Genomic DNA, 27,238 nt, shown 5'->3' on the forward strand with positions numbered 1-27,238 from the left:
ATGTCAGCCAACAAGCATTGGGTGAGGGCTGAAAGGGATTTGGCACGTTAGGATTCGGGCAGCTGTTTTGGATGTCACAGCACGTCTCAAATTCAATTGTAGATATTAATTTTATTCAGTGAAGGTGCATTTAAAGATATGACACCTACAGTTCACATGTCCACATGAGGAAATAGTTGCCAAAAAACACAAGTGCAACCCTGGGTCCTTTTGCACCTGAAATGCCTTGATATAAATTTATTGTCTGGTCTGAATTGGGGGGGGGCAGCAGCAGAGCGTTTCAGTGGCATTTTTGAGAAATTGTGTGTGCAGTATAAAAATACGTGCACTATTTATCCCCAAATTTATTCCATTGTATTGGAAATGCATTATCATGCATGTGCGCCATCGTTTGCACAAGTTTTCAGCAAATTTCACATAGCACATTCACTGACCATGAAAACTTCCATGTGCAGAGGTTGAAGTGCAGCTAACCGTTGGTTGCTGGAGCATAGATTATTCGAACACTTGCTCAGTGCTCTGGTCATTTATCAGACTTTGCCTTTGGCCATCTAGACCAGTTTTAATAGCTTTCCTTCAAGCATACGTTCGTTGCATGATTGTAGGCACATCACACTGGCAGAAAAAACCTAATTTGGGGGTGAGGTTATACTGTGATATCATATGTGTATATTTCTGAATGCCTGAACTATTCTCGGATGAAAATCCAAAGGACTAATCAGTTTCTCTGATATAAGCCTCATGCCAGTATGGAAACAAGAGTAATCTTGGTCACTTTTACTATTAGTTTCTTATTTAAGATAATCTGTGACAGATATTCTGCTTCTTGAACATTGGTACAGGAGAACCTTGTTCAGGAGGATCTATATTTGTGGGCTGTGGTAATTTTCAAATAATTTATTACTGCGCAAGTCAGGAGGCATATGGTGCAGTGGTTAGCACTGGGGCTATGGTGCTGGGACTACGGCGGGTTCGAATCCCGGCCCTGGGTCACTGCCCATATGGAGTTTGCACATTCTCCCCATGTCTGCGTGGGTTTCACCCCCACAACCCAAAGTGTGCAGGTTAGGTGGATTGGCTGGCTAAATTGCCCCTTCAATGGAAGAGAAATAATTGGGTACTTTAAATTTTTTTTTTTTTTTTAAATTACTGCGCAAGTTAGCTTTTCAAATAGTGACATTTATTGATGTGAATGTGTGTAAATGTTAAAGCCTTTCATTACACGGAAATCATTTTGTTTATGAAATAACATTCCTCCCTTTCTTGCAGGTATGACGGTGAGTGCAATGGCTGCTTTAATACTCATGACGACGTCCATAGTGTCTGTGGTGGGTGCACTGTATCTAAGTTACATCCTCTACTTTGTACTGAAGGACTTCTGCATAATCTGCATCACCACATATGTCCTGAACATCATTCTCTTTATCATCAACTATAAACGACTGGTTTACTTGAATGAAGCCTGGAAACAGCAACTCCAATCCAAACAGGAATAATCTAAATGATCTGCAAACCTATCACCTGGAGAGCCTGCTTCCATTATGTCTATTTGGCAGTAAATTTTTTTTTTTGAGAGAGAGATGTATATGGTATAAAGGAAATCAAAATCATTGAGAACCAATTTTTTTCTTTAAATTGAATACTTGTGTGGGACCCTGGACTTAACTTTGGTTGATCTTCCCTCACGTGAAGATTAACAGACAAGCCAACTGAAAGCAAGCTTTAACTGTATTACACATTCCTCAGGAGATCTGAATTCTGAGAAACCTGCATACACTAAGTAGCATTTGTTTAAGCATCCCTCCCCCCCTGATAAAGTACACTGCGTGTTAAATTGTGAATGAAAGTGCCTTCTGTTACAGAGGAATTTTTTTAAAAAATCATATACAGGTGTTTTATATTGCACAGGAAGTGGCTAATGGGTGTCCTGGGTCTTGGTGCTCACTGATTAATGGGTCTGGAAATTGTCCATCTTGGTTGAATGACCTGATGTGAATGCTGTGGGTTCAATTTCTTTTTCCTGAGTGCATGGGCGGTTTGAAAAAGCCAACTATGCAGTCACAGCATACCACAAAGGTACCTAAATTAGCACAACTTGCAGTGTGAGAGCTCTCGTCGCAGCTTGCTAGGATTGTGAAAATATGCTTCAGAGAACCTAGTAGTTCAATACCAAACATTTTAATCTTTACGGTTTTGACTAATATTGGGGCAGGATTTCATGTAAAAAGCATATCTAAAAATGTAATACCTTTTAACAAACGTTTAAAACATCTTGTGTTGCACTTCAAGAAATGTTCATTTTTGACTGCTTGTTCACTGTTTACTTCAGTATTTTAATACTGCCACTACGAATGGAGAAGCATCGAGACCAAGACAATATAAATGTATGGTCAACCAGGCCCATAATGTTTGAAAACGGACCTTTCTTAAGGGACCCTTATTCAATCTGATTGTGCTGCATACCACTTTACTTTTATTAAAGTAGTATTTTGTTTATATTGAGATTTTCAGTAGGCTGAAGCCCTTTGTTCCTCTAGTGTAACACCATTGTGTCATGTTAATTAATAAGGAAAAGTTGATATTTTCAAAAGCATTCTAATTAAAATATAGCTTACTAATTAATTGGTTGTATTGGCAAGGTGGAGGTGGCTTTTTTTAGGTAATAAAAATAAATGTTGATAACTAACATTAAAAGCATTTAAGTTCAATTTGGCTGACTTAAGTTATACTTAGATATGTGACCACTGCTGAACAGAAAAATCCTTTCTTTCATTCTATGTAAATGCCTGGTGTTCATAAATTGAAAAATGTAATTTCACTGAACATTGGTGTTAGAGCTATTTTGGGGGAGAGCTTGTTTAATCCCACCACCCTATTTTGTTCAGATAGACAACAGGGCAGAATAGGCTTTTTCCTGGCTTTGAAATATCCTTGAAAACCCGGATCAGTGCCGCCTCAAGTATTACTTGAAGGAGTTTTAGTTGTGTGTATTCAGTGTGCGATGGTACACTGACCACCATTTGTGCTTTTAATTGAGACTGTTTTATATCTTTACAGTAATGGATAGCAAAGGTCTCAAACTGAACGTAAACTGTCCCCAAAACTACTCAAGGTGGATAATTGGGTAGAAAATTTCATGGCTTTTTCAAACCTGATAGAATTATTAATATCCAGGAGTATCCTGGACTATTATGCTAGCTGATAACCTAACAGCCTTTTGAATTTCCCATATAGCTCATGGTTTCATTAGCGGGGAGGTTATTTTAATTTTGTGGGACCAACCTATTGGATTGTATTGCAAAAAAAGGATTAATAGAACATTGTAATGACAACTTAGAATTGGTAACTATTGTTCATAGTAGCAATATTTTAAATAACCTTTGCTTCTAATTGAGACCCTTAAAAACATAATGCCGATGAACCTATGATCAGTGTTAGTATACCTCAAACTGTGTTCATATGCACAGGTTCAATCTGACGACTGCTAAATCTGTAGTCGCTCAACAATTCATATCAATTTTCTGTAAGACTTTACTGTGCCTACTTGTCAGTGTAAAGTTGTGTTTAATGGATGGGGCGGTGCTTTTGATCAGTGGATCAGGCATCTACTGGCGGAAAAGTCCAGTTCTATCCGACAACCTTATATGCAAACGGGCATTTGTCCCAAGTCTAATGCACAATGATTTTTTAAAAAAATCAAAACTTGTTAATGTGTAGGATGCTGTGCATGTAAACTTCGTAATTTATGCAATCAGTATTATCTCAACACTAAATTGACTTTTTTTTGTGCTCTTACTAAATTGGGTCTCTTTTTAACCCCTTGCACTGTAACTATTTAGTTGGCAAATTTTAAAGCCATTACTGCATTCATCATAGAATACAAATAAATCAGAGGATGTTGGGTACAGTTAAAGCTTGTCTAAAAGGATTAAATCCTGGACATAGAAGAATTGCCTTTATCGTATCTGTGCTCGTTGAAGCTGCTGGTACAGTAAGTTACCTGAAGTCTATCTCTTTCTGAGCTCCAGAAGAGCACTGAATGCTATTGTACTATTATTGTGACATTCCTGTGACCCAATAAGCTGTAAAAATTCCAAAGGAGTTTACTGATACTGTAGTACTGATACTTTATATCTTGGCTGTGGACGACACTTATGCTCATACTTGATCCTATTTTTTGAAATGAAACTGTACTAGATTACTGCAATTCTACTTACAATTGCTGCAAAACAAGTTTAAGATTGACCTTTTTTTAGCCAATGCTTTGGGCTTGGTTCAAATATTTTACTTTGTGCACCTCCTGGTGTTAGGTCTTTATAAACAGCAAGGAGATGAACAAATTTAAGATCTCAGAAGTCCAGTTGTATTTACACCCCCCCACCCAATGACCATAATTTGTTTATATTGCACTGTCTAGCATGAAGCCCATGTTTACTGCTCATGATGTACTGTAACTGAATATAACTATCAATTCATTCCTATTGGTACTGGCCTATCACTAACTCCTGGTATTGGCATCAATACAGGCATGAGCAGACCCCTAATTTAGAAGTGGCAAACTAAAATGGTTTTCGTTACAGTAAATCATTGTCTATTCAATATGAAAGTGACAGGGTGACAAATGCTCTTTATTTTTGTAAACTGTATTTAGCATGGCAGAAGTACTATGTTCTTGATCTGTATAATATGTTCCATCAGAGTTATTTATTAATGCTGCTTCAAGCTCATGAGCACATGTGTTTAAAGAAAAACTTTTTAAGGTGGACTCTGGGCACTGATCCCCTTCACAGCCACAGATGAGAATGGTTTTATATATAGGTTCAGGACTATGATTTTGCTAAATAGCAAAAAACAAATTGTAAATATGTATGAATGTGTATTCATTGCACAGAATTTTTTGGTATGAAATAAATGTAGAATCTACATGAGGTCCTCTGCGCTTTGTGGGTGCTCATTTTGTTCAGAATTTCCTACAAGTAAACTTTTGGGTGAATTTTAAATAGTCACGAGCGGAGGAAGCTTGTCACTGTCCCCCTTACTTTATTTTCTTGTCGTTATGCTTGTTGCGGCATACTTCAGTGTGTTGAAATGTTGATTAATAACACCGGTACAGTGCCCCAAATCTGGCACCCTTGGGGGCAGCGGCTGTGATTTTGGGGTCATGGCAGCTCATCTGGGGTTAAAGGTTGCTTGGAGTGTGGGATAGAGTGGCACGCGAAGCCGGTCACTGGGCTGGAGCCTCAACACACCGATGCAGCACTTGCCAAATTGTCCACGTAAGTTATTCTTTTCAATAAGTGCATAGAACATTGAAAAATAGCTGGATTTTACTGTAATAAGCAGCTATAAATCAGTTCTACTTCTACTAAGATGTATAGTATACTTTGTATTCCATTCACAAGGCCATTACTTTGATACCAAACTGAAAACCTTGACTATTAATTTCTTGGCTGTAGCCAGTGCAAATACTCCTTCCATATATACACAAATGAACTTCACTGATTTCAATATTAGGCTCACACTTTTATTTTTAGAAAAATTCTGCTTTTTAAAGTAATTCATCCTAAAAACAGACTTATTCTGGAAAAACTAGGAATATAAGGATTGCAGCTATTGTCAGTATGTTGAAACATCTGCACTTCCTATCCACAAATATTACTTCTTACATAGCACTTTAAAAATTCCACATTACAATCTGCGCCGAAATCATACAAACACTTTCAGAAACATGGTTTCATAGTTTATGGCTTTCTGGAAAAACATTGATATGATCGCACTTAGAACTTTGGATTGCCATTTTATTTTAAGGTAACACATTCAAAAGCCTGAACCAGGTGCAGTTTCCCAGTACCATTTAGTTAACTGAAATGTTGAATTTTGTTTTGCTTCAGCTTATATAACAGTTTCAAATCTATTTGCAGTAGAGCTGAAGGGAAAATTTCAAAAACTCAAATTAAAAACAAACAAACTTCAAAGCATTTAAAAGTATCCCCATACCATATCCTAATTGGAATTCAGTTTTCAAATTAAATCTTGAACGAACCAGCCTCATTATTCGCAAGCGTTTTGCGAGAGAAATGTAAATATTCTAATTACTGATCAATGAGAGAGGCAGACTGTCATTTGAATTTTTTAAAAAAAAATCAAGACTTCAACATGGATTCTTGGTTTCAAAACAGGTAAACCTATAAAGTAAGGCCCATAGTTTTCACTATATAAGGGGACAGTTGTGGAATTCTATCCCCAAAGCAGCCAATTTACACACCGCAAACTCCCACCATAAGTGGTGTTTGTGTTGTCAATCGAAGGGTAAATATTAGCAGGACATCGGGAATAACTCAGGCGGATAGAGTTTAAAGCCTCATCCAAAGAGTCTTTCTACCAAAAGGGAGATGAGACTATTTAGCATTATAGCTGAGATTACATAAATTATGAAGCATTCCTTGAAGCTTCTGATGTAATGTACATATATTGGATTGGAATTTCAGTACTTCTTTATCGTCACAAGTAGCCTTACATTAACACTGCAATGAAGTTATTGTCAAAATTCCCTAGTCGCCACATTCCGGCACCTGTTCGGGTACATTGAGGGAGCATTCAGAATGTCCAATTCACCTAACAAGCACGCCTTTCGTGGCTTGTGGAAGGAACCCCACGCAGACATGGGGAGAACGTGCAGACTCCGCACAGAGTGACCCAAGCTGGGAATCAAACCTGGGACCCTGGCGCTGTGAAGCAACAATGCTAACCATTGTGCCACCATGCTGCCCTTCGTTCTGAACTTGTGGTTTTAAAAAAACATCAATGCACACTAATTTGCTATAATTTTTGCAGCTGTGAAAACAGCTACTGTCTTGATGCATTAGTCTCGGAACACTGAATTAACAGTGCAATCAGCATTTGAGGATTTCATGCTTAAACCGGAATGGGATAACTGAACACTAGTCCTAGTCCAGATGTTATCTTTTCCAAATGGGACGTGTGGCTAGAGAGCAACTTCAATTGATGGTGGGTGGTGTACTGGTATTGTCACTGGACCAGAAATCCAGAGACCCAGGGTAATGCTCTGGGGATCTGGGTTCGAATCCCACCACAGCAGATGGTGAAAATTGAATTCAATAAAAATCTGAAATTATAAATTTCTAATGCTGACCATGAAACCTTTGTCGATTGCTGTGAAAATCGATTTGGTTCCCTAATGTCCTTTAGGGAAGGATGTTTGCTGTCATCACCTGGTTTGGCCTACATGTGACCCCCCCCATATCCACAGGAATGTGGGTGACTCTTAACTGCTCTCTGAAATAGCCCAGCAAGCCACTCAGTTCAAGGGCTGCTCTCTGAAATAGCCCAGCAAGCCACTCAGTTCAAGGGCTGCTCTCTGAAATAGCCCAGCAAGCCACTCAGTTCAGGGGCAATTAGGAATGCGCAATATCCCATGCCCACATCGCATAAATGAATAAAAAGCTCTAGGATGAAAATATTAGTCTTCAAAGCAAGTTGAGGCAATAAATTTAGTATTACTTAGGAAATGTACTGACACAATACTCCATTTCTTCATGGTACAGGATTACTAGTTTCTTCTGTATTCAGTGGCCACCAGCATGATGCCTCAAAGGAATGTGTTTGGTCTCATTTGCCAGTTTCCAATAGCGATCCCGAAGAAGGAAAGCTGAAGATTTAGGCTGTCTCTGGCGAGTGAAGATCCCCTTTTTGTTGCCATTTACTCTTATTGTACCTGCAAACAAATTGGAAGATTACGTTTGTGTACTCTTAAAGAAAAGAACTGTGCTTACATAACGAGTGCTGCTTTTATTCCTACACCAGCTTGTATATTTACACTAAACAATGAGAAATTTAACTTCAGAAGATCCATTCCCATTGAACTGGGTTATAAGTGGACTTGATTGATAAAGTCACAGGTTTAAGCTTGTCTGGTATTGCTTTATAGCAGAGGAATTTGGTCGGAGTGGTAAAAGAGAAAGGTAGAATAAAAAAAGCCCTTCCTCCGATAAGAAAAGGGAATAAGAAAGTGACTGTGCAATTAGAAATAAAATGTGCATTTTTTTTGTGCTCTTCTATTCTTCAGCATCAACTTGGATGACATTTGTTGGATTCCTAAGCCATGAAAAATAATCCGGTACGATGTTCAAAAATGTTACTCTTATTACTATTTTTAATGGATTTTTTTAATGAACGATGTTATGGGCCAGGGTTTCGAGAACCCCAAAGTGTATCATGGAGTTCACCTGACCCACAACTTTTAATAGATTGTGGTATGGGGAGCACACGGCCCATTCTACAGGGGTGGTAGAGCAGAAATGGAAAAGTATTTTTTAAAGCAAAACAATGATTATTCTATGAACTCAAGTTAACCTTTTTAAAACAAAGTGAACATCTTAGCAACCATTAATTCAAATACAACCCCCAAAGAGTATAACATGAAGTAATGCTTACACTGCCCTTTTAACATCCAGAATACTTACAAAAAAAATAACCTTTAACAGAAGCACATCAGGTTAAAGTCACTACTGAAAACATTTATAATTCTGAATTCACCAAGAGATGGTCTTTTCACTGCAGAGAGAACAGCAGTACAGCTGCTTTGTCTAACTTCAGCTCCAACACTGAAAACGAAACTAAAACACACCCTGCAGCAAACAGCCTAAAACAAAAGTAAAAAGCCGACACCCAGCTCTACCCACTGACATCACTGCAGTAATAAACACCCATTGCCTGAAGGTATTTTCACTACAGATATTTATATACACACCCCCATTTCTTAAAGGTACTCTCACATGACACCTCCCACGAAGAAAAAAAATAAACCATCAACTTCAAGATGGTTTCATTTTTCACCTTTTCACTATACTTGAAATGAAAATCGCTTATTGTCACAAATAGGCTTCAATGAAGTTACTGTGAAAAGCCCCTAGTCACCACATTCCGGCACCTGTTCGGGGAGGCTGATAAGAAATGCATACAGTAAATACACATTTGTTTCAAAAAACAACGCGCAAACAGGTATAATAATATAGTCCATTTTATTTTGTTCTTCCTCCAACTGAAATCCTTCCCGATTGCCAGTCTCTTTGGACAAGAAGCACGACGTAGAAGCAGAAGCATTTCTCTACGCCTCAGTATTTCTCTTTGATCAGATTGAACTAAAGTATCTGACTTAGAGTCCCTTGTAATTCTCCAACACGTGAGCATTGGTTATCACAGCTTTCAGGCCGTCAAATGCCTGTTGAAAGTCCGCTGTCCACTGAAATTTTTGACGTTTCTTCAGCAAGTCTATCAGTGGAGCAATCTTGCTACAAAACCTTTGCACAAATGTTCGATCAAATCCACTTATGCCAAGAACTCGCATTATTTCCCTTCAGCTTGAGGGTATTGGAAACTCCTCAACTATTGGTTTCACATCCCGTGATCATTCGACCCTGTCCGATTGTATGACCAAGGAAAGTGACTTGGGCTTTTTCAAATTCACTTTTGGCTAGGTTTATCACCAAACCCGCCTCCTGAAGTCGATCAATGTTTTAAATGTTCTTTCCATGTCTGGCTGAAAATGACCAGATCGTCGATGTATACCGCACAATTGGGTAATCCTGAAACAACTTTGTTTAGTTAGCCGTTGAAATGTGGCTGGGGCGTTTTTCATGCCAAACGGCATAACTTTGAATTGGTATATACCATCTGGAGTCACAAAAGCTGAAATCTTTGCCCTTTTGTATAAAAGGTACCTGCCAGTAACCTTTAAGTAAATCCAATTTGGAAATAAAAGCTGATTGTCCCACTTTCTCAATGCAATCCTCCAAACGTGGGATAGGATAAGAGTCCGGTTTTGTAACTGTATTAACCTTTCTATAGTCCACACACAACCGTTGGGTACCATCTGGGTTAGGTACCATCACTATGGATGAGCTCCATTGGCTGCAACCCACTTCAATTATGCCATTTTTAAGCATACTCTCAATCTTTGTTAACCTGTGCCAATTTCAAAGGGTTAAGTCTATATGGATGTTGTTTGATTGGAACAGCATTTCCCACATCTACATCATGTCTAGCCATTTTAGTACTTCCCAATTTATCTCCACAAATATGCCCATGTGATATCAATAACTCTTTGTGGTCAGTCTGTTTTTCCTCTGGAGGGTAACCCAATTTACCCCAATTTTTAAGAACATCCTCATTTTCCAATTTAATTTGAGGTATGTCAAATTCACAGAAATCTGGATTTGGTTCGTCACTTTGAGTTAGATTCATGAAAACCTCCTTTTTCTCTCCTTCCCTTTCAAAGTATCTTTTAAGCACATTCACATGACACACTCAGTGAGTCTTCCTTCTATCTGGTGTTTTTACCACAGAATTCACCTCACTTAATTTCCTTTCAATCTGATAAGGTCCACAAAACTTTGCTTTTAAAGGTTCACCTACCACTGGTAACCATACTAAAACTTTATCACCACAGGCAAAACTATGAACTTTGGATTTCTTGTCCGTTACCCATTTCATCACATTTTGTGCAACTTTTAAATGTCTAGCTAATTCACCTGCTCTATTTAATCGTTCCCTAAAATTTGACACAATCCAATAATGTAATTTCCGATTTCGCACTCACCAATTTTTCCTTAATTAATTTAATTAATTAACCTCATGACCAAAAATTAGTTCAAAAGGACTGAATTTGTTTCACTCATTAGGTGCATCCCTAATTGCAAACAGTACGAATGGAATTCCTTTATCCCAATCCTCTGGATAATCTTGACAATAAACCCTCAACATTGTCTTTAATGTCTGATGCCACCTTTCTAACGCTCCCTGCGATTCTGGATGGTACTCAGTTGATTTAAATTGTTTTATTCCTAAGCTATCCATAACTTCTTTGAATAACCTTGAGGTAAAATTTGATCCTCGATCAGATTGTATTTCTGTGGGTAGTCCATACCTAGTAAAGAATTTAAGTAATTCCTCCACATTCTTTTTAGCTGTAATATTACGCACTGGAATGGCCTCTGGAAACCTAGTAGACACATCCATTATCGTCAAAAGATATTGATTCCCATTTTTCGTTTTAGGAAGCGGTCCTAAGCAAGCAATTGGGATCCTTGTAAAAGGTTCCTCAAATGCTGGAATGGGTATTAAGGGAGCTGATTTTATCACTGCTTGAGGTTTCCTTATCATTTGACACGTGTGACATGATTGACAAAATTTAACTACATCTTTATGTAGTCCAGGCAAATAAAAATGTTTCTGGATTTTAGCTTGAGTTTTCCTTATTCCCAAATGACCTCCCACTGGTACCTCATGTGCAACACGCAACACCTCCTTTCTATATCCTACCGGCGATACTATTTGATGAACTTATGCCCACTTTTCATCTGCCTGCATATGTACAGGTCTCCATTTTCTCATCAAGACATCACTTTTACAGTAATAACACTCTGGTATACACTCAGATTCCTCTTCAGTGTATGCTTTCTGATACATCCGTTTTATTTCTATATCTTTTTGTTGTAACTCCGCCGATTGAACTGAAAATATCCTCATCCTCCAGCTGTTCTTGTTCTTTTTCAATCATCTGATCAGAAATTGTTTCTGACAATTGCACTTCAACTTCATCTTCACTCTTTGATTTCTCCTCTTGTTTTAAGCTATGACTTTGCGACCTTGTCACTACACAATCCGGAAAAATCCCAGGATATTCGTCCTTCAACACTTCAGTTGTCTGATTTTCCACTGGCTTATCAACCACAGTAGGCATCACACCCACCTGCGATCCAGCTATATCATTACCCAAGATAAACTGTATTCCTGGACAAGATAGTTCCTCTATTACTCCTACTACCACTTCACCACTCTTCACTGGACTTTCCAACCTTACCTTATATAATGGAACACTACTCCTCTCACCCTGAATTCCACATATTACCACTTTTTCTGGCAACATTCTTCCCAAACTACATAACTCCTCATCTCTTACCATTAAAGATTGACTAGCTCCCGTATCTCTTAAAATTGTGACTTCTTTACCTGCTCCTCCTGATACACATGAGTAAACTTTACCCACCCAAGTAAATTCTTTAAAGAGATCTGGCACCTTCTTATCAATCACCTTCATCAGGCTGTACAATCTTTTGCATTTTACCACTTTAACAAACCCCACTGTCTTATCCTGTTTTACCACATCAGCCTTCCCAGTGCTTTTCTTCAACCACCAACACTGTGACTTTACATGGCCTAGTTTATTACAGTGAAAACATTTGAAACTTTTCATGTCTCTTCCACCCTCCTGGATTTCTTTTTTAATCTGAGGTACACTCTCCTTATTATCTCCCATCAGATCTCCTTTACTTTTATCACTTGAATATTTCTCATGACCCCAGTTTCTATCCCTCAGGCAGAAACTGATGTCGGAAACCAAGCTTTGATTTATGAACTAATTCATAATCATCTGCTGCTAATCTCGCAGTTTTAACCCTCTGCTCTTCCACACGAGTTCTCACTACATCAGGAATTGAATTTTTAAACTACAAGTATAATTTCTCTGAGAGCTTCATACGTTTCGTCTATTTTCAAAGCCCTTATCCCACCTATCAAAATTACTCCGTTTGATCCTTTCAAACTCCATGTATGTTTGACCAAATTCTTTCCTTAAATTTCTAAACCTTTGTCTGTAGGCTTCAGGCACTAGTTCAGAAGCACCCAAGATGAATTTTTTCATCTCCTCCGGTAATGATGCAAACATTGCACTAGCCCTACTACCAGCTTTGTTTGAATCAGTAACACCCACATGTCCTGTGGCCATTTCATTTGTTTAGCTACCTTCTGAAATGAAGTGAAAAAGGCTTCTACCTCCTGCTCGTCAAACCTTGGCAATGCTTGGACATATTTAAATAGATTCCCACCAAGCCTTCGCCTTTGACGCTCTTTCTCACTATCCTCATCACTATCATCCAACTGTACGTTTCCCTTTACATCTGCCAATTTTAACTGACTGTCATGTTTCATGGCCATTTTGTGAAGTTCAAACCCTCTTTCTTTTTGTTCTGCTAGCGCTATTCTTTGTTTTTTTTCCCTCGCTCTCTTTCGTATTCAAACTGCTTTAATTCTTTCTCATGTTCCATTTGTTTGATTTGTAACTGAATTTTTGCCATTTCCAATGAGTCAAACTGTATCTCAGGCAACTTGAAATGCTTAGCCACCGCCATAATTATCTCATCGTTTCGCATTTTGTCAGGTAATGTTAACTGCAATGTTTTTGCCAAATCTAACAGCCTGCTTTTAGTCTTTGTCCGTAAGGTATAGCATGTGACCGGCTCCACCCCCAAAAACTTCAAAGCCTCTGAAAGAGTCATTGTCCACAACACACTCCCTACTTCAACTAAAATACCACACCTGAAAAGCACCCACAGTCTGCTCACCCCTCACGGTCTTTAAGTTCACAAAGATAAGACTTTTATCCCGGACGAGCCCCCAATTTGTTATGGGCCAGGGTTTAGAGAACCCCAAAGTGTATCATGGAGTTCACCTGACTCAACTTTTAATAGATTGTGGTATGGGGAGCACTCTACAGGTGTGGTAGAGCAGAAAATGGAAAAGTATTTTTTAAAGCAAAACAATGTTTATTCTATGAACTCAAACAGTGAACATCTTAGCAACCATTAATTCAAGTACAACCCCCAAAGAGTACAACACTAAGTAATGCTTACACTGTCCTTTAAACATAAAGGTTATGTTTTTTTGTAAGTCTTTAACAGAAGCACATCAGGTTAAAGTCACTACTGAAAACATATAATTCTGAATTCACCAAATGATCAAGAGATAATCTTTTCATTGCAGAGAACAGCAGTACACCTGCTTTGTCTGACTTCAGATCCAACACTGAAAACGAAACTAAAACACACCCTGCAGCAAACAGCCTAAAACAAAAGTAAAGAGCTGACAGCCCAGGTCTACCCATTCTGACATCACTGCAGTAATAAACGCCCATTTCTTAAAGGTACTCACTACAGATATTTATATACACACTCATTTCTCAACGGTACTCTCACATGACCACATTTGGTCCTTTGTTCTGATAACTATCAACAAGAGTTACAGAAACAAAATTCTTCACTCAGCCTGTTGATCATTACAAATGGTCTGTACAGAGGAAATTTAGACAAATTGCATTCCCCACCTCAAATCAGAGATCGAAAATTATACTGGAAGAAATGCTAATAACCATTTTGTCTCTCTCCTAAGGAGGAACAATGAACTTCTGGCCAAAACCACAAACTAATTATTAAGCTGCAATTTATTATTAATATAATATGCCACATAATCCAATCCTCTGGCCTTTCTGGACAGTTTGAGCATGTTTAACATCCAACTGGTGAGCCACCAAGCCGGGCAACAGACTGCTCCTCATGCCTGTCTGCTGGAGATTTCCTACCATTCCCTGCAGACCCGACCCAGTCTCTGTATAGCTACTTCATCTTGTGGTATCACCAAGACTGTGAAGTGAATTCTACATATCCAGTCTTCAGCCAGCTGAACCTGAACTCCTACCCGAAAGAACTCCTCATTGGACTCTCAATTACATGAACTAATATATTAATTTATGTGGTTCTTGTACTGTCACTATCCATAGTTGTAAAACACTTTGTTGGTGTCTTTTTTTACCCTGGCCCTCTGGGAGTTGCACTAAACTAGACTAGCCATATAAATGCTATGGTGATAGGTCAGAGACTGAAAATTCTGTGACAACTCCCATCCTGATTCTCCAAAGCCAGTTCACCAACCATAAGACTCAAGTCAGGAGCGTGATGGAATACTCTCCACTTGCCTTCCGCGTGCAGCTCCAACAACACTCGAGGTTGAACGCAGCCCACTTGATTGGCACCCCATCCACCACCTTAAACATTTACTCCCTCTGCCACTAGCTGCAGCATGAACCATCTAAAAGATGAACTGAAGCATCTCGCCAAGGCTCCTTAATAATAATCTTTGTCACAAATAGGCTTACATTAACACTGCAATGAAGTTACTGTGAAAAGCCCCTAGTCGCCACATTCCAGCGCCTGTTCGGGTACAGAGGGAGAATTCAGAATGTCCAAATTACCTAACAGCACGTCTTTCTGGACTTGTGGGAGGAGACCGGAGCACCTGCAGGAACCCCACGCAGACATGGGGAGAACGTGCAGACTCTGCACAGTGACCCAAGCCGGGAATCGAATCTGTGACTTTACCACCTAAAAGAATGAAAGAGTAACACGTGCATGGTTCCACCGCCCTGTCTTCGGAACAATATCACCATTCCTTCCCTGTTACTGGGCCAAATGCCTTGAGTTTTAATTGTGATTCTGGCAGTGCTGCGGGAGAACCACCCATCTCTCTCCAAAAAGCCTGTGAGTGCCATGTTTCTAAACTACAGTGAACCTTGGGTCCAGATGAATGAATCTACAGCGAAGACTAGTCCAGGATGTAAACAAAGGCTTTACCCTGCAAGCTTGCTGTGAAGCAAGGTGTGCTAAAAACCATCAGCAAAGAGTCTTTTTCCTTTCACTGTGTGTATGCGTGGGCGTGGTGTGCGTGTACAGGATAGGGGTAAGGGAGTTGGGAAACTTTTAATGCATTGAAATGTTACCAGCAACTAATTTGTAGCTTAATTATTGAAAGAACTTGAGAAAACACATGCAATCGCTTTTAAATAAACATATGCTCAGCTAATTTAATTAATAAGGAATCCATGCTATTGTTAAACAATGCAATACATTCAAGTCTCTCGTGTAACAAACCCAATTAAAGTGTTTCACACAAGACCAGTAAATTCTCATTACAGGCCAAGGTTGTCAGTGCTGTGGAGCATGGTGACTTCATGTACGTAGCTTATTGATAAGTTTACACAATATTTCTTGTCATTGCCTTATTTGGTCGACATTGCGAGAGTTATGTCACTCAGTTTCTTTTCCCTTTTACTGGTTTGGAGTTTAAGTCTGTTATTCTACTTCCATCAGGTCAGATCTCTTTCCAATTAGGTCTCCCCAATTTTTTTCATACCAAAGTTCTGTGTGGCAAAGTAAGAATTTACCATGACATTCTCCATGAAAATAAAAGTAAAGGTTCGACAATGCAAGTAAAGGTTACAAAATGCAAGTAGAGAGCTGAGAAGTGGAGGGTGGGGAGGGTGAAATGCAATATATAAATGCCAACAACCTCTCCCCCTGTTGTAGTCTCCATTAACGTCGCTGTTTTTAGGTGTTTTCTCCCAATGCTTTGCACACCCAGCTCATCCAAACAAGTCTGACATTATCACATAAGCCTTGCCTGGCTTAACTTCTCCAGTAATACTGGTGTAAGAAGTAAGCATGTGCAACAAGCGACCAATGCAAATTTGTTGTCCTGGGAGTCCTGAACATCGACTCTGGGCACCATAAAGTCTCATGGCATCAGGTGAAATAGGGCAAGGAAACTGCCTGCCGATTACCACATACCACCCCCCCACCCCCAGCTAATGAATCAGTACTCCACATGTTGAACACCACTTGGAAGCAGAGGGTGGCATGGGGGCAAAATGTACTCTGGGGGGTATAGCGATATGCATTAACAGGTGTATATGTGTAAGTATATATAGCCTCCGACCAGTAGGTGTCAGGAAAGTAATAGCACGTGACACTGAGCATGGGGCAATCTTGAGGAGAAAATATCGTGCTGAGTCGGGTTTGTATTAGTTCCAGTTTTAAAGTATTAGTTTCCTACCCACAGTTTATTATACTATAATAAAATTAACTAGTCCTGATCTAGATGTTCTTTGGTACGCCCACTCTGTCTGTGTACAGGAACATAGCAGGTGGGGGCAGAGCTGCTGGACTGGGTCTGCGACAGGTACCGAGGGAGTCAACAAGAGGAAAAAACATAGACCTTGTCCTCACCAACCTGCCTGCCGCAGATGCATCTGCCCATGACAGTATTGTCCGGGCCCTTCCCGTTGATTTCCCCTTTCTTTACCTTTTGCTCTCATCATTTTGATCCATGGATGCTTAATGGACATTATCTTTAAGTCAGCAGCAGCGAAAATTAGGAAAGTTGCAACATGGTGCTAGTTTTCGTGCATTTCTCTCTCTAGAAATGCTGTGAGCTGCTGTATATCTGAACCTACAATCTACAGTGAAAACCATTATAAACTGAAAACAGAGACGTTTACAGGAAATCCTAGTTTGAATGAAAGTGTGCTTAAAGACAACCATCTGAAACAAAGACTCTTTATCCTTTTACTTATTTTCACCCTTTCTTCCCCTCTGTTTGTTTGTCCTGTGTTATATTGCAAGCACACGCACAAGGATGGGGGCAAATTAAAATGGGGAATTAGATAATAGTTAACCAGTTGTATTTGCTGCATATTTCATTATAGTTCTTGTTATAAATAAGCTTATTTGAGTTTAAGTTTACAAGCCTGGTGATTGTAGTTATTGGGCACCTACGGGCCAAAGACTTTGCGTCTTTTCCGAAAAAAATTTAAATTACAATTGTGTTGTGACTCCAGGTCAAGTGGGCCTGGAATAGTCTCATCTTCATATTGACTATGGCCTCCATTGTGTTGTGTGACATTAAAACTGTGCTAAATGGGGTAGACTTCGAACAGATTTAGCAACTCAAGACTGGACATCCATGAGGCCCTGTGGGCCTTCAGCAATAGCAACCACGATCTGTAACAGAACATAAGGCCCTTCAGCCCCCGATGTTGTGCCGACCTGTGAAATCACTCTAAAGCCCATCTACACTATTCCCTTATCGTCCATATGTCTATCCAATGACCATTTGAATGCCCTTAGTGTTGGCGAGTCCACTACTGTTGCAGACAGGGCATTCCAAGCCCTTACTACTCTGAGTAAAGAACCTACCTCTGACATCTGTCCTATATCTATCTCCCCTCAATTTAAAGCTATGTCCCCTCGTGCTAGACATCACCATCCGAGGAAAAAGGCTCTCACTGTCCACCCTATCCAATCCTCTGATCATCTTGTATGCCTCAATTAAATCACTTCTTAACCTTCTTCTCTCTAACGAAAACAGCCTCAAGTCCCTCAGCCTTTCCTCATAAGATCTTCCCTCCATACCAGGCAACATTCTGGTAAATCTCCTCTGCACCCTTTCCAATGCTTCCACATCCTTCCTATAATGCGGCGACCAGAATTGCACTCAATACTCCAAATGCGGCCGCACCAGAGTTTTGTACAGCTGCAACATGACCTCATGGCTCCGAAACTCAATCCCTCTACCAATAAAAGCTAACACACCGTACGCCTTCTTAACAACCCTCTCAACCTGGGTGGCAGCTTTCAGGGATCTATGTACATGGACACCGAGATCTCTCTGTTCATCCACACTGCCAAGAATCTTACCATTAGCCCAGTACTCGGTCTTCCTGTTATTCCTTCCAAAATGAATCACCTCATACTTTTCTGCATTAAACTCCATTTGCCACCTCAGCCCAGCGCTGCAGCTTATCTATGTCCCTCTGTTACTTGTAACATCCATCCGCACTGTCCACAACTCCACCGACTTGTGTCATTTGCAAATTTACTCACCCATCCTTCTACGCCCTCCTCCAGGTCAGTTATAAAAATGACAACCAGCAGTGGCCCCAAAACAGATCCTTGTGGTACACCACTAGTAACTGGACTCCAGTCTGAACATTTCCCATCAACTACCACCCTTTGTCTTCCAGCTAGCCAATTTCTGATCCAAACTGCTAAATCACCCTGAATCCCATGCCTCTGTATTTTCTGCAGTAGCCTACCGTGGGGAACCTTATCAAACGCTTTACTGAAATCCATATACACCACGTCAATTGCTTTACCCTCATCCACCTGTTTGGTCACCTTCTCAAAGAACTCAATAAGGTTTGTGAGGCAAGACCTACCCTTCACAAAACAGTGTTGACTATCTCTAATCAAATTATTCCTTTCCAGATGATTATACATCCTATCTCTTATAAACCTTTCCAAGATTTTGCCCACAACTGAAGTAAGGCTCACTGGTCTATAGTTACCGGGGTTGTCTCTACTCCCCTTCTTGAACAAGGGGACAACATTTGCTATCCTCCAGTCTTCTGGCACTATTCCTGTAGACAAAGATGACTTAAAGATCAAAGCCAAAGGCTCAGAAATCTCCTCCCTAGCTTCCCAGAGAATCCTAGGATAAATCCCATCCGGCCCAGGGGACTTATCTATTTTCACACTTTCCAGAATTGCTAACACCTCCTCCTTATGAACCTCAAGCCCTTCTAGTCTAGTAGCCTGAATCTCAGTGTTCTCCTCGACAACATTGTCTTTATCCTGTGTGAATACTGACAAAAAATATTCATTTAGCACCTCTCCCATCTCCTCGGACTCCTAGCACAACTTCCCACTACTGTCCTTGACTGGCCCTACTCTTACCCTAGTCATTCGTTTATTCCTGACATACCTATAGAAAGCTTTAGGGTTATCCTTGATCCTACCTGCCAAAGACTTCTCATGTCCCCTCCTGGCTCTTCTTAGTTCGCTCTTTAGGTCCACTTGTAACTCTCGAGCGCCCTAACTGAACCTTCATGTCTCATCTTTACATAAGCCTCCTTCTACCTCAAGACTCGACATACCCCCCACTCTACCTTTACGACCAAACCAGAGGATCAACCCTGGTTCAATGAAGAATGCAGGAGGGCATGCCAAGAGCAACACCAGGCATTTCTAAAAATTAGGTATCAACCAGGCGAAGCTACAACAACATAGGGAGCAAGTGACAGATCCGAGCTGAGCAATTCCACAACCAATGGATCAGATATATGCTCTGCAGTCCTGCAACATCCAGTCGTGAATCGTGGTGGACAATTAAACAACTCACCGGACAAGGAGGCTCCACAAATATACCCATCCTCGGGTGCCCAACACAGCAGTGCAAAAGATAAGTTGAGGCATTTACAACAATCGTCAGCCATAAGTGCTGAATGGATAAACCATCTCAGTCTCCTCTGGAGGTCCCCAGCATCTCCCACTGTCTGTATGGATTTCCTCTGGGTGTTCCGGTTTCCTCCCACAGTCCAAAGATGTGCAGGTTAGGTGGATTGGCCATGCTAAAATTGCTCCTTGGGTGTCCAAAGGTTAGGTGGGGATACAGGGATAGGGGGGGGGGGAAGAGGGGGGGCGGGGGGGAGGGGGGGGGGGGGGAAGAGGGGGGACGGGGGGGTGGGGGGGACCTAGGTTAGGGTGTTCTCTCAGAGTTGGTGGAGACTCGATGGACCGAATAGCCTCCCTGCACCATAGAGATAGCATCACAGATCCCAGTCTTCTGGCAATGATATCATGATATCAATAAACGGCTGAAGGCACTAGATACTGCAAAGGCTATGGGCCCTGACAATATTTTGGCAATAGTATTGGAAGACCTGTGCTCCAGGACTTACCCAACCCCTAGCCAAGCTGGTCCAGCTACAACACTGGCACCTAGCGGGAATGTGGAAAATTGCCCAAGTATGTCCTGTACACAAGAAATGGGCCAAATCAACTCGGTCAATTACCACCCCACAAGTCTACTCTTGATCATGAATAAAGTAATGGTAGGAGTTATCAAAAGAGCTATCAAGCGGCACTTAACCTGCAGCAATAACCTACTCAATGACACTCAGTTTGGGTTTTGCCAGGATCACTCAACTCCTGATCTCATTACAGTCTTAGTTCAAACATGGACAAATAAGCTGAATGCCAGAGGGGAGGCGAGAGGGACTGCCGTTGACATCAAGGCATCATTCCGACCTAGTGTGGTATCAAGAAGCCCTAGCAAAACTTGAGTCGGGGGAAAACACTCCGCTGGTTGGAGTCATACCTGACAAAAAGGATGATGGTTGTGGTTGTCGGACGTCAATCATCCCAGTTCCAGGACATCACTGCAGGAGTTTCACAGGGTAGTGTCCTAGGCCCAACCATCCTTCGCTGCTTCATCAATGACCTCTCTTCCATCATAACCTACTGAGTATTTCCAGCATGTTATTTTTATTTTAGATATATTGCTTACTTTGAAGAGTCATGAAGTCTGCAAAATTCCAGATTAGTTCTCCGATCAAGTAGTCCTTTCTTCTTTCATCAAATATCATGAAATATTCCTGCATTAGAGCCCGCTGGTACTCTTCAGAAAACATTACCGGGGGATCCTAAAGACAAAATAGTATAAAAATCCACTATAAGAGTTAACACCAAACATCATCTAGAACCTGTGGTGATGTGCATCACTGTAAATACATGTAAGCTAGACAGACACTAGAGGGAGCACCAGAAACATCACACACACACACTCAACCAATAGATAAGTTAGATGGGAGGCGACCAATGGACATTCACGATACACGAGGAGGTGACACGACCACAGGGGGGCATTACACCAACCCATACATAAAGGACACCACACACATAATCAGCCCCTTTTGGCCAGTGGAGACAGTCAGTGAGGAGAGGCACAGGGTTGATTCATTATCACACCCACCACGTGGAAGACAGCAGCTGGTTAGTCAGTTTGGGTAGCTACAATAGGATTAGCAGTAGTGTCGAATTCAAGTTATAAAAGTGTACAGAGTGTAAATAAATGAGCTGAAGTTATTTACACGTCTTGACCTTCCTTGACAAATGCAACACAAGGAAGCCGCTTATGTTACAAAGGAAACATAACAAAACATAGTACCAGTAGTGAACTGCTTAAATGCAGATAGCCATACCTCAGCGTAGTGACAACCAGCAATACCCAGGCAAGATGTACGACCTCCTGGTTCCGCAGCTGCTCCAGTGCCACGGCGATCTCCGCGAAAGCTGGCAGCGATTCCGGCAAACGTTTGAACTCTTCCTGGTGGCAGCCGAACTTAAAAGACCTGGCCGATGATGAAAAAATAGAGTTTCTCCTCACCATCGCCGGTGCAAGAGCAGAAGAAATCTTTTAAAAATTTGTTCTCCAAGGGGCAAAACAGGTACGACTTCCAGGCAGTCCTGGACAAATTCGTCAAATACTGTGAGGAAAACACACTCCAATCGGCAAGGAAAGGTAAGAAAAGCGGCAGTATTCACCTCGAGGCCGAAATCCCGAACCAGAGAGCAATTTGTTGGGTCGAGGTCGGCAGCCATCTTGCTAAAGGGACTACACTAGCGCAGTTGCGCGAGAAGTGCGCAGAACCGGAAGGTTCGTTTGCGCATGCGCGAGACGCCGTGCATGCGCAATCAAGAAAACGGCCATCGGTAAAGGAACAGCGATCTGTGCGTGCGCAATCGCTTCCTACGTGCTACGTCACGCGCGTCATGACGTCAGAGGCCCCAGACCGCACCAATTTAAAGGGGAAACATCCCAAATCCAATTTAAAGGGGAAATGTCCCAAATCAAAGAAAAAATCTTTTAAAGCTGTAAAACAACCTTCCTTCACCTGGAATGACAGCACAATGCCTCAAATTGAACCAGGAAATGAATTTAACCTCCGAAGAACCCTGCAACAAGCAGTTAACTACACACAAACCAATGATTCCGACCTCGAATACTTTGATACCGACCTTTACATTTTTTTTCTGGACCTCGCGAGCCCAATGACAGCTCCATGGTCCTAGACGACTACGACTCGGACGGACCTTTCGTGTTGCACATTGGGGACCCCCGCATTGAATCCGACGCAGATGCGGATTCATTTTTCGGATGTGAGGATCTTCAACCCAGCAGATACGACGTCCCAACTCATCAGTGCAGGATGATGCTGCAGCCTGAAATTAAGAGACAGAAAGCGATACAAGCCCACAGAGAGCGGCCTGCTGCCACACAGAGCGTGGTCCACGCCCCGCTCAGGGTTCCCGACTCTACGAAAGAAGACATGCAAGACTCCACACCGCAGTCCTTGCAGGAACAAGACGTGACTCCAGTGTCACACGACTCCACAGCAAGTTCGTGGACAGACTCCACAATTGCAGAAACGCATGACTTCGATGCGCAGTCCTTGCAGGAACAAGACCATGAGGGTCTAGCAACCTCCTCTGACCAACTAGCGGCAGACAATGCAAGTCTGCCATGCTCACGTAAACAGCAAGAAGGCTATAACAGTCTACCACCCTCCACTGCACAGCAGGACGACCATGACGGTCTATCATGCTACAATGAAGGGCACAGAGCTGATGACTGTTCAAGCCCAAATGAAGACAAGCCAAAGGAATCGCCTCTTCCAAGCCCGAAGAAAAAAGGATTATGCACTTACCTTCAGGATCATTCTAGCCAAAGAGATATTAATAATGCTGCAGTCACAGAAGGATGCTGAGGACTTGCTAAAGAAATTGCTTGTATGTCTAACTTGCAAGGAGCAGACTGAAAATTGCCATTGCTTTAGTACGGATCGAAAAAATGGACAAGACATTGATCCTCGTTTAATGGAAATAATACAACCTGAATCATATCTACAGCAGGGACAACTGTCTCCCTTCAACACAAAACCGCAAAGTCCCAACTACAGAGACCAGCAGTTAGTCAGTAATGACTCTTCAACCCCTGATGGGAATATTAATCGCATTGAACCTCTGCACACTCCACTGATAAATGAGCAGAACATTGGAGCAAGAATCCTGAAGACACCGACATCGAGTAGCCAGATAAAGCACTTAAAACCCGCAGAAGTTTCAAGTGAACCAATTGTGCTTTCCAGTGATGAAGATGCAGATAAGGTCGACCCGATTATCCATTGTACCACATTAACTCCAGAGATTAAGCATTTGTCTGGGGAGTAGAATGTGGGCAATTGAGAACAGTAAAAAAGAGACTGACTGTGCCAGTCCCAGCAAAATCAGAGCCAGAGACTGTGAAGGCATGTACATTAGAAAAGGATGCATATGAAGTAACTGAGAAGAAAATTGAAATGGACTGTTCTTTGGAAACTAGTACAATGACGAAAGAAACATTGGATCTAACATTTGATGCCCTACATATGGGAGAAATTGAGGGAAATGAACAAGGTTCTGTAATGTCTGGGGGAAGATTTAAAATTCCAAAGAAGAAAAGCCCAAATGAAGGACAACGGCAAGACAATGACAGTCCACCCACATTGTTTGCACCACCAGATGAAAACTCTTGACAATTTACCCAACCCTAGTGAACAGCAAGCAGCTACTGAGGATCTACCCACGGTATGTGAAACGAGTGACGACAGCATCCCACTTCCCATGCAAAAGGTGCAAAGTGACAGACCTCAGCTAGTGCGTACAGAGGCACTCGACGATCACGGTGAGACCACTGGTGACTCCGGTGACACCACACTACTTCCACCCTCAATTGCTCGAACCTCTCCACTAGTCAATGCATTCCTGCATGTTCCGACTCCAGACGTGCAGCTTCAAGAAATCTCAGCTGACTCCAGTGAACCTGCTAAGACTCCGGATGGGGAGCATCAACAAAAAACAGACCAGACTCCAGATGGGGAGCAACCAAACGCCGACTCTGATTCACGTAAGCCAGACTTTACTCCAGACAGGCAGTGTCGCAACCTCAGTGATGGCACGCTCAGGGTGACAGCAGATGCCACAACGACAGGAGATGGATCACGTGACAATCACACTGGGTCAGCAATAGCAAGCAGCAGCTACAGTCCAAGAGGAATACACCAATTTTCAGCACAGCTATGTCCACACATTTGTTCCACACCGACAGTGCGGCCAATGACAGCTCATGCTGGACAAACCCAGTATTCAAGCCTGCAGCAGCCAGCAGTCTATGCAGCATATTCTCAAACAGGCCAGCACTGCGGATTGCCCACTAATGGAATCAAGACCGAAGGAGGACTACCGCCAGCGCAATCTGCACTACAGACTGGATGCCTTAGTTACTGCCCAGGATTTGCTGCACCACAGCCTGGCCAGACAGCATATTCCTATCAGATGCAAGGTTCTAGTTTCACACCATCACCAGACATTGATGCGAGCAGCAATTCTGTCTCCACATCGACATGCTTCAACGCTTCTCAGCAGAATCACCCTTCCAGCGCAGCATGTGGCCAGAACCAGTATGCACAGTCTCATCCGACTTCAACACCTGGCACATCCATGACCTCGAATGATACTGTTGATGGTACCTCTTCAATGTCAACGACCTAACAACTACAAGATGCCATCCGACAGCACCGCCACAAACATAAAAAGAAAAAAAGAAAAAGACTTCAAAGCGGACAGCGCAGTGATTCGACCACTTCTTGGTTCCTGTTGATGGCGTTCATAACCAAGAGAGACATTTGTCCATGATGATTGATGGTTTATGGACTCACATGAATGATTTGGACTTATTGTTTAATCACCGTTCCCATGACTTGTATATACCTTACCTTCTCTACCTGTTCTTTGTTCAGTTTTTCTTAAAAGTACAGAAAATATGAACACAAAAAGGGGAGGATGTGGTGATGTGCATCACTGTAAATACATGTAAGCTAGACAGACACTAGAGGGAGCGCCAGAAACATCTCACACACACACTCAACCAATAGATAAGTTAGATGGGAGGCGACCAATGGACATTCACGATACACAAGGAGGTGACACGACCACAGGGGGGCATTACACCAACCCATACATAAAGGACACCACAGACATGATCAGCCCCTTTCGGCCAGTGGAGACAGTCAGTGAGGAGAGGCACAGGGTTCATTCATCATCACACCCGCCACGTGGAAGACAGCAGCTGGTTAGTCAGTTTAGGTAGCTACAATAGGATTAGCAGTAGTGTCGAATTCAAGTTATAAAAGTGTACAGAGTGTAAATAAATGAGTTGAAGTTATTTACACGTCTTGACCTTCCTTGACAAATGCAACACAAGGAAGCCGCTTATGTTACAAAGGAAACATAACAAAACAGAACCTACATTTTGTGATTTAGCTCTCTCATGCCTGTTGGTCAAATTTAAAATTTGTCATGAGTCATTTTAGCTCAGTCTCTAAGGCAGGCAATCCTGCTTTTTCACAGCTTCATCTGTCTGGTCAGGTTAAAGAAAATTGGCTCCCAAGTTGCTCATGTCTTTTTCTCTCTACTCTGATCGCCTTGCACTATCCCACTTTGACGGTCCTCAACACTTCTCCAACCACTGTAGGTACTGCATCGTTTTTAATGGGGACGTTCCTATAAAACTGGGATTGAACTATAGGAGTTAATTATGTATCAATTACATTTAATTATATGCAGGTGGAGGGGGGGTGGGGTGACATTAATTGGGGTTCCACTTGAGCAGTTTTAAGAAACACTTACTGAAACCATGGGGTGGTTAAGTTAGGAGGCGTAATGCTGGTCATGTTTCACTCTAAATAAACGTAAGGCTAAGTAAAGGTTGCTTGCAGTACCACCCTTTGCTAGCTAGCTTTCCAGATTAAATTAGGTCCTGATTTACCACTAACGTTCTTTGAAACATCCTGAAGTTGTGTTTTGGACCATGAAATATTGATGAATATGCAAGCACACTTGGTAATCGATTCAATGTTAAACTAACGTTAAACTTGTAACAAGGTTTTACTGTTGCGTAAGACAACAGGTGACATGTACAATTTTGCCAATGGAATTTACAATTGCATAGGTTCAGGTATTTGGGGATTCAAGTCGCGAGGGAATGGATGGGGCTCCATAAGTGGAACTTAACGAAGCTGGTGGAGGAAGCCAGGGAAGCTCTTAAGAGGTGGGACACACTGCAGTTGACGTTGGTGGGGAGAGTCCAAGTGGTGAAAATTAATATTCTGCCGAGGTTCTTTTTTATTTTTTCAGGCCCTCCCGACTTTTCAGGCTCGCCCGGTCTTTATACCAAAGGCCTTTTTTTCGGAAATTGGACACGATCATTTCGGACTTTGTATGAGCGGGGAAGGTGCCGAGGGTTGGGAGGACCAGGCTACAGAGTCAGCAGGGGGGTTGGCGTTGCCGAACCTGCTTCATTATTACAGGGCAGCGAATGTGGATAAGCTGTTGCGATGGTGGGAAGGAGAAGGGGTAGAGTGGGTTAATTTGGAGGAGGAATCTTGTAAGGGGTCTAGTTTGAGGGCTATGGTGACAGCAGCATTGCCAAGGCTCCGAGTAGGTATTCAGGGAGCCTGGTGGTGCAGTCCATGGTGAAAATATGGAATCAGTTGAGGAGACATTTTAAAAGGGTGGGGGGAAAAAGAGAATGTCGGTGTTAACACCGCTGTGCGAGAATTGTGGGTTTGAGCCGGGGGAGGATGGATAGTGTATGCAGGAGGTGGAGGGAAGTC

The 27,238-nt window shown here is 41.8% G+C and overlaps 2 protein-coding genes across 2 annotated transcripts in view; one reads left to right on the forward strand and one right to left on the reverse strand.

The window, feature by feature from the left end:
* The window catches only part of LOC140386779 (vitamin K epoxide reductase complex subunit 1-like protein 1), a 76,220-nt gene extending 71,292 nt beyond the window's left edge, over positions 1-4,928 (forward strand). Inside the window, exon 3 of the mRNA XM_072469472.1 lies at positions 1,270-4,928. Coding sequence (XP_072325573.1) covers positions 1,270-1,496 — 227 coding nt within the window. The 3' untranslated portion in view covers positions 1,497-4,928. The remainder of the gene's footprint in view (positions 1-1,269) is intronic.
* Positions 4,929-5,502: 574 nt separating this feature from the next.
* Positions 5,503-27,238, reverse strand: part of gusb (glucuronidase, beta) — a 45,919-nt gene continuing 24,183 nt past the window's right edge. Inside the window, exons 11-12 of the mRNA XM_072469470.1 lie at positions 21,034-21,169; positions 5,503-7,735 (exon numbers count right to left, since the gene is read on the reverse strand). Of these exons, the coding sequence (XP_072325571.1) occupies positions 7,587-7,735; positions 21,034-21,169 (285 nt within the window). The 3' untranslated portion in view covers positions 5,503-7,586. The remainder of the gene's footprint in view (positions 7,736-21,033; positions 21,170-27,238) is intronic.

Source organism: Scyliorhinus torazame, chromosome 12, assembly GCF_047496885.1.
Source record: "Scyliorhinus torazame isolate Kashiwa2021f chromosome 12, sScyTor2.1, whole genome shotgun sequence".
Classification (NCBI taxonomy): domain Eukaryota; kingdom Metazoa; phylum Chordata; class Chondrichthyes; order Carcharhiniformes; family Scyliorhinidae; genus Scyliorhinus; species Scyliorhinus torazame.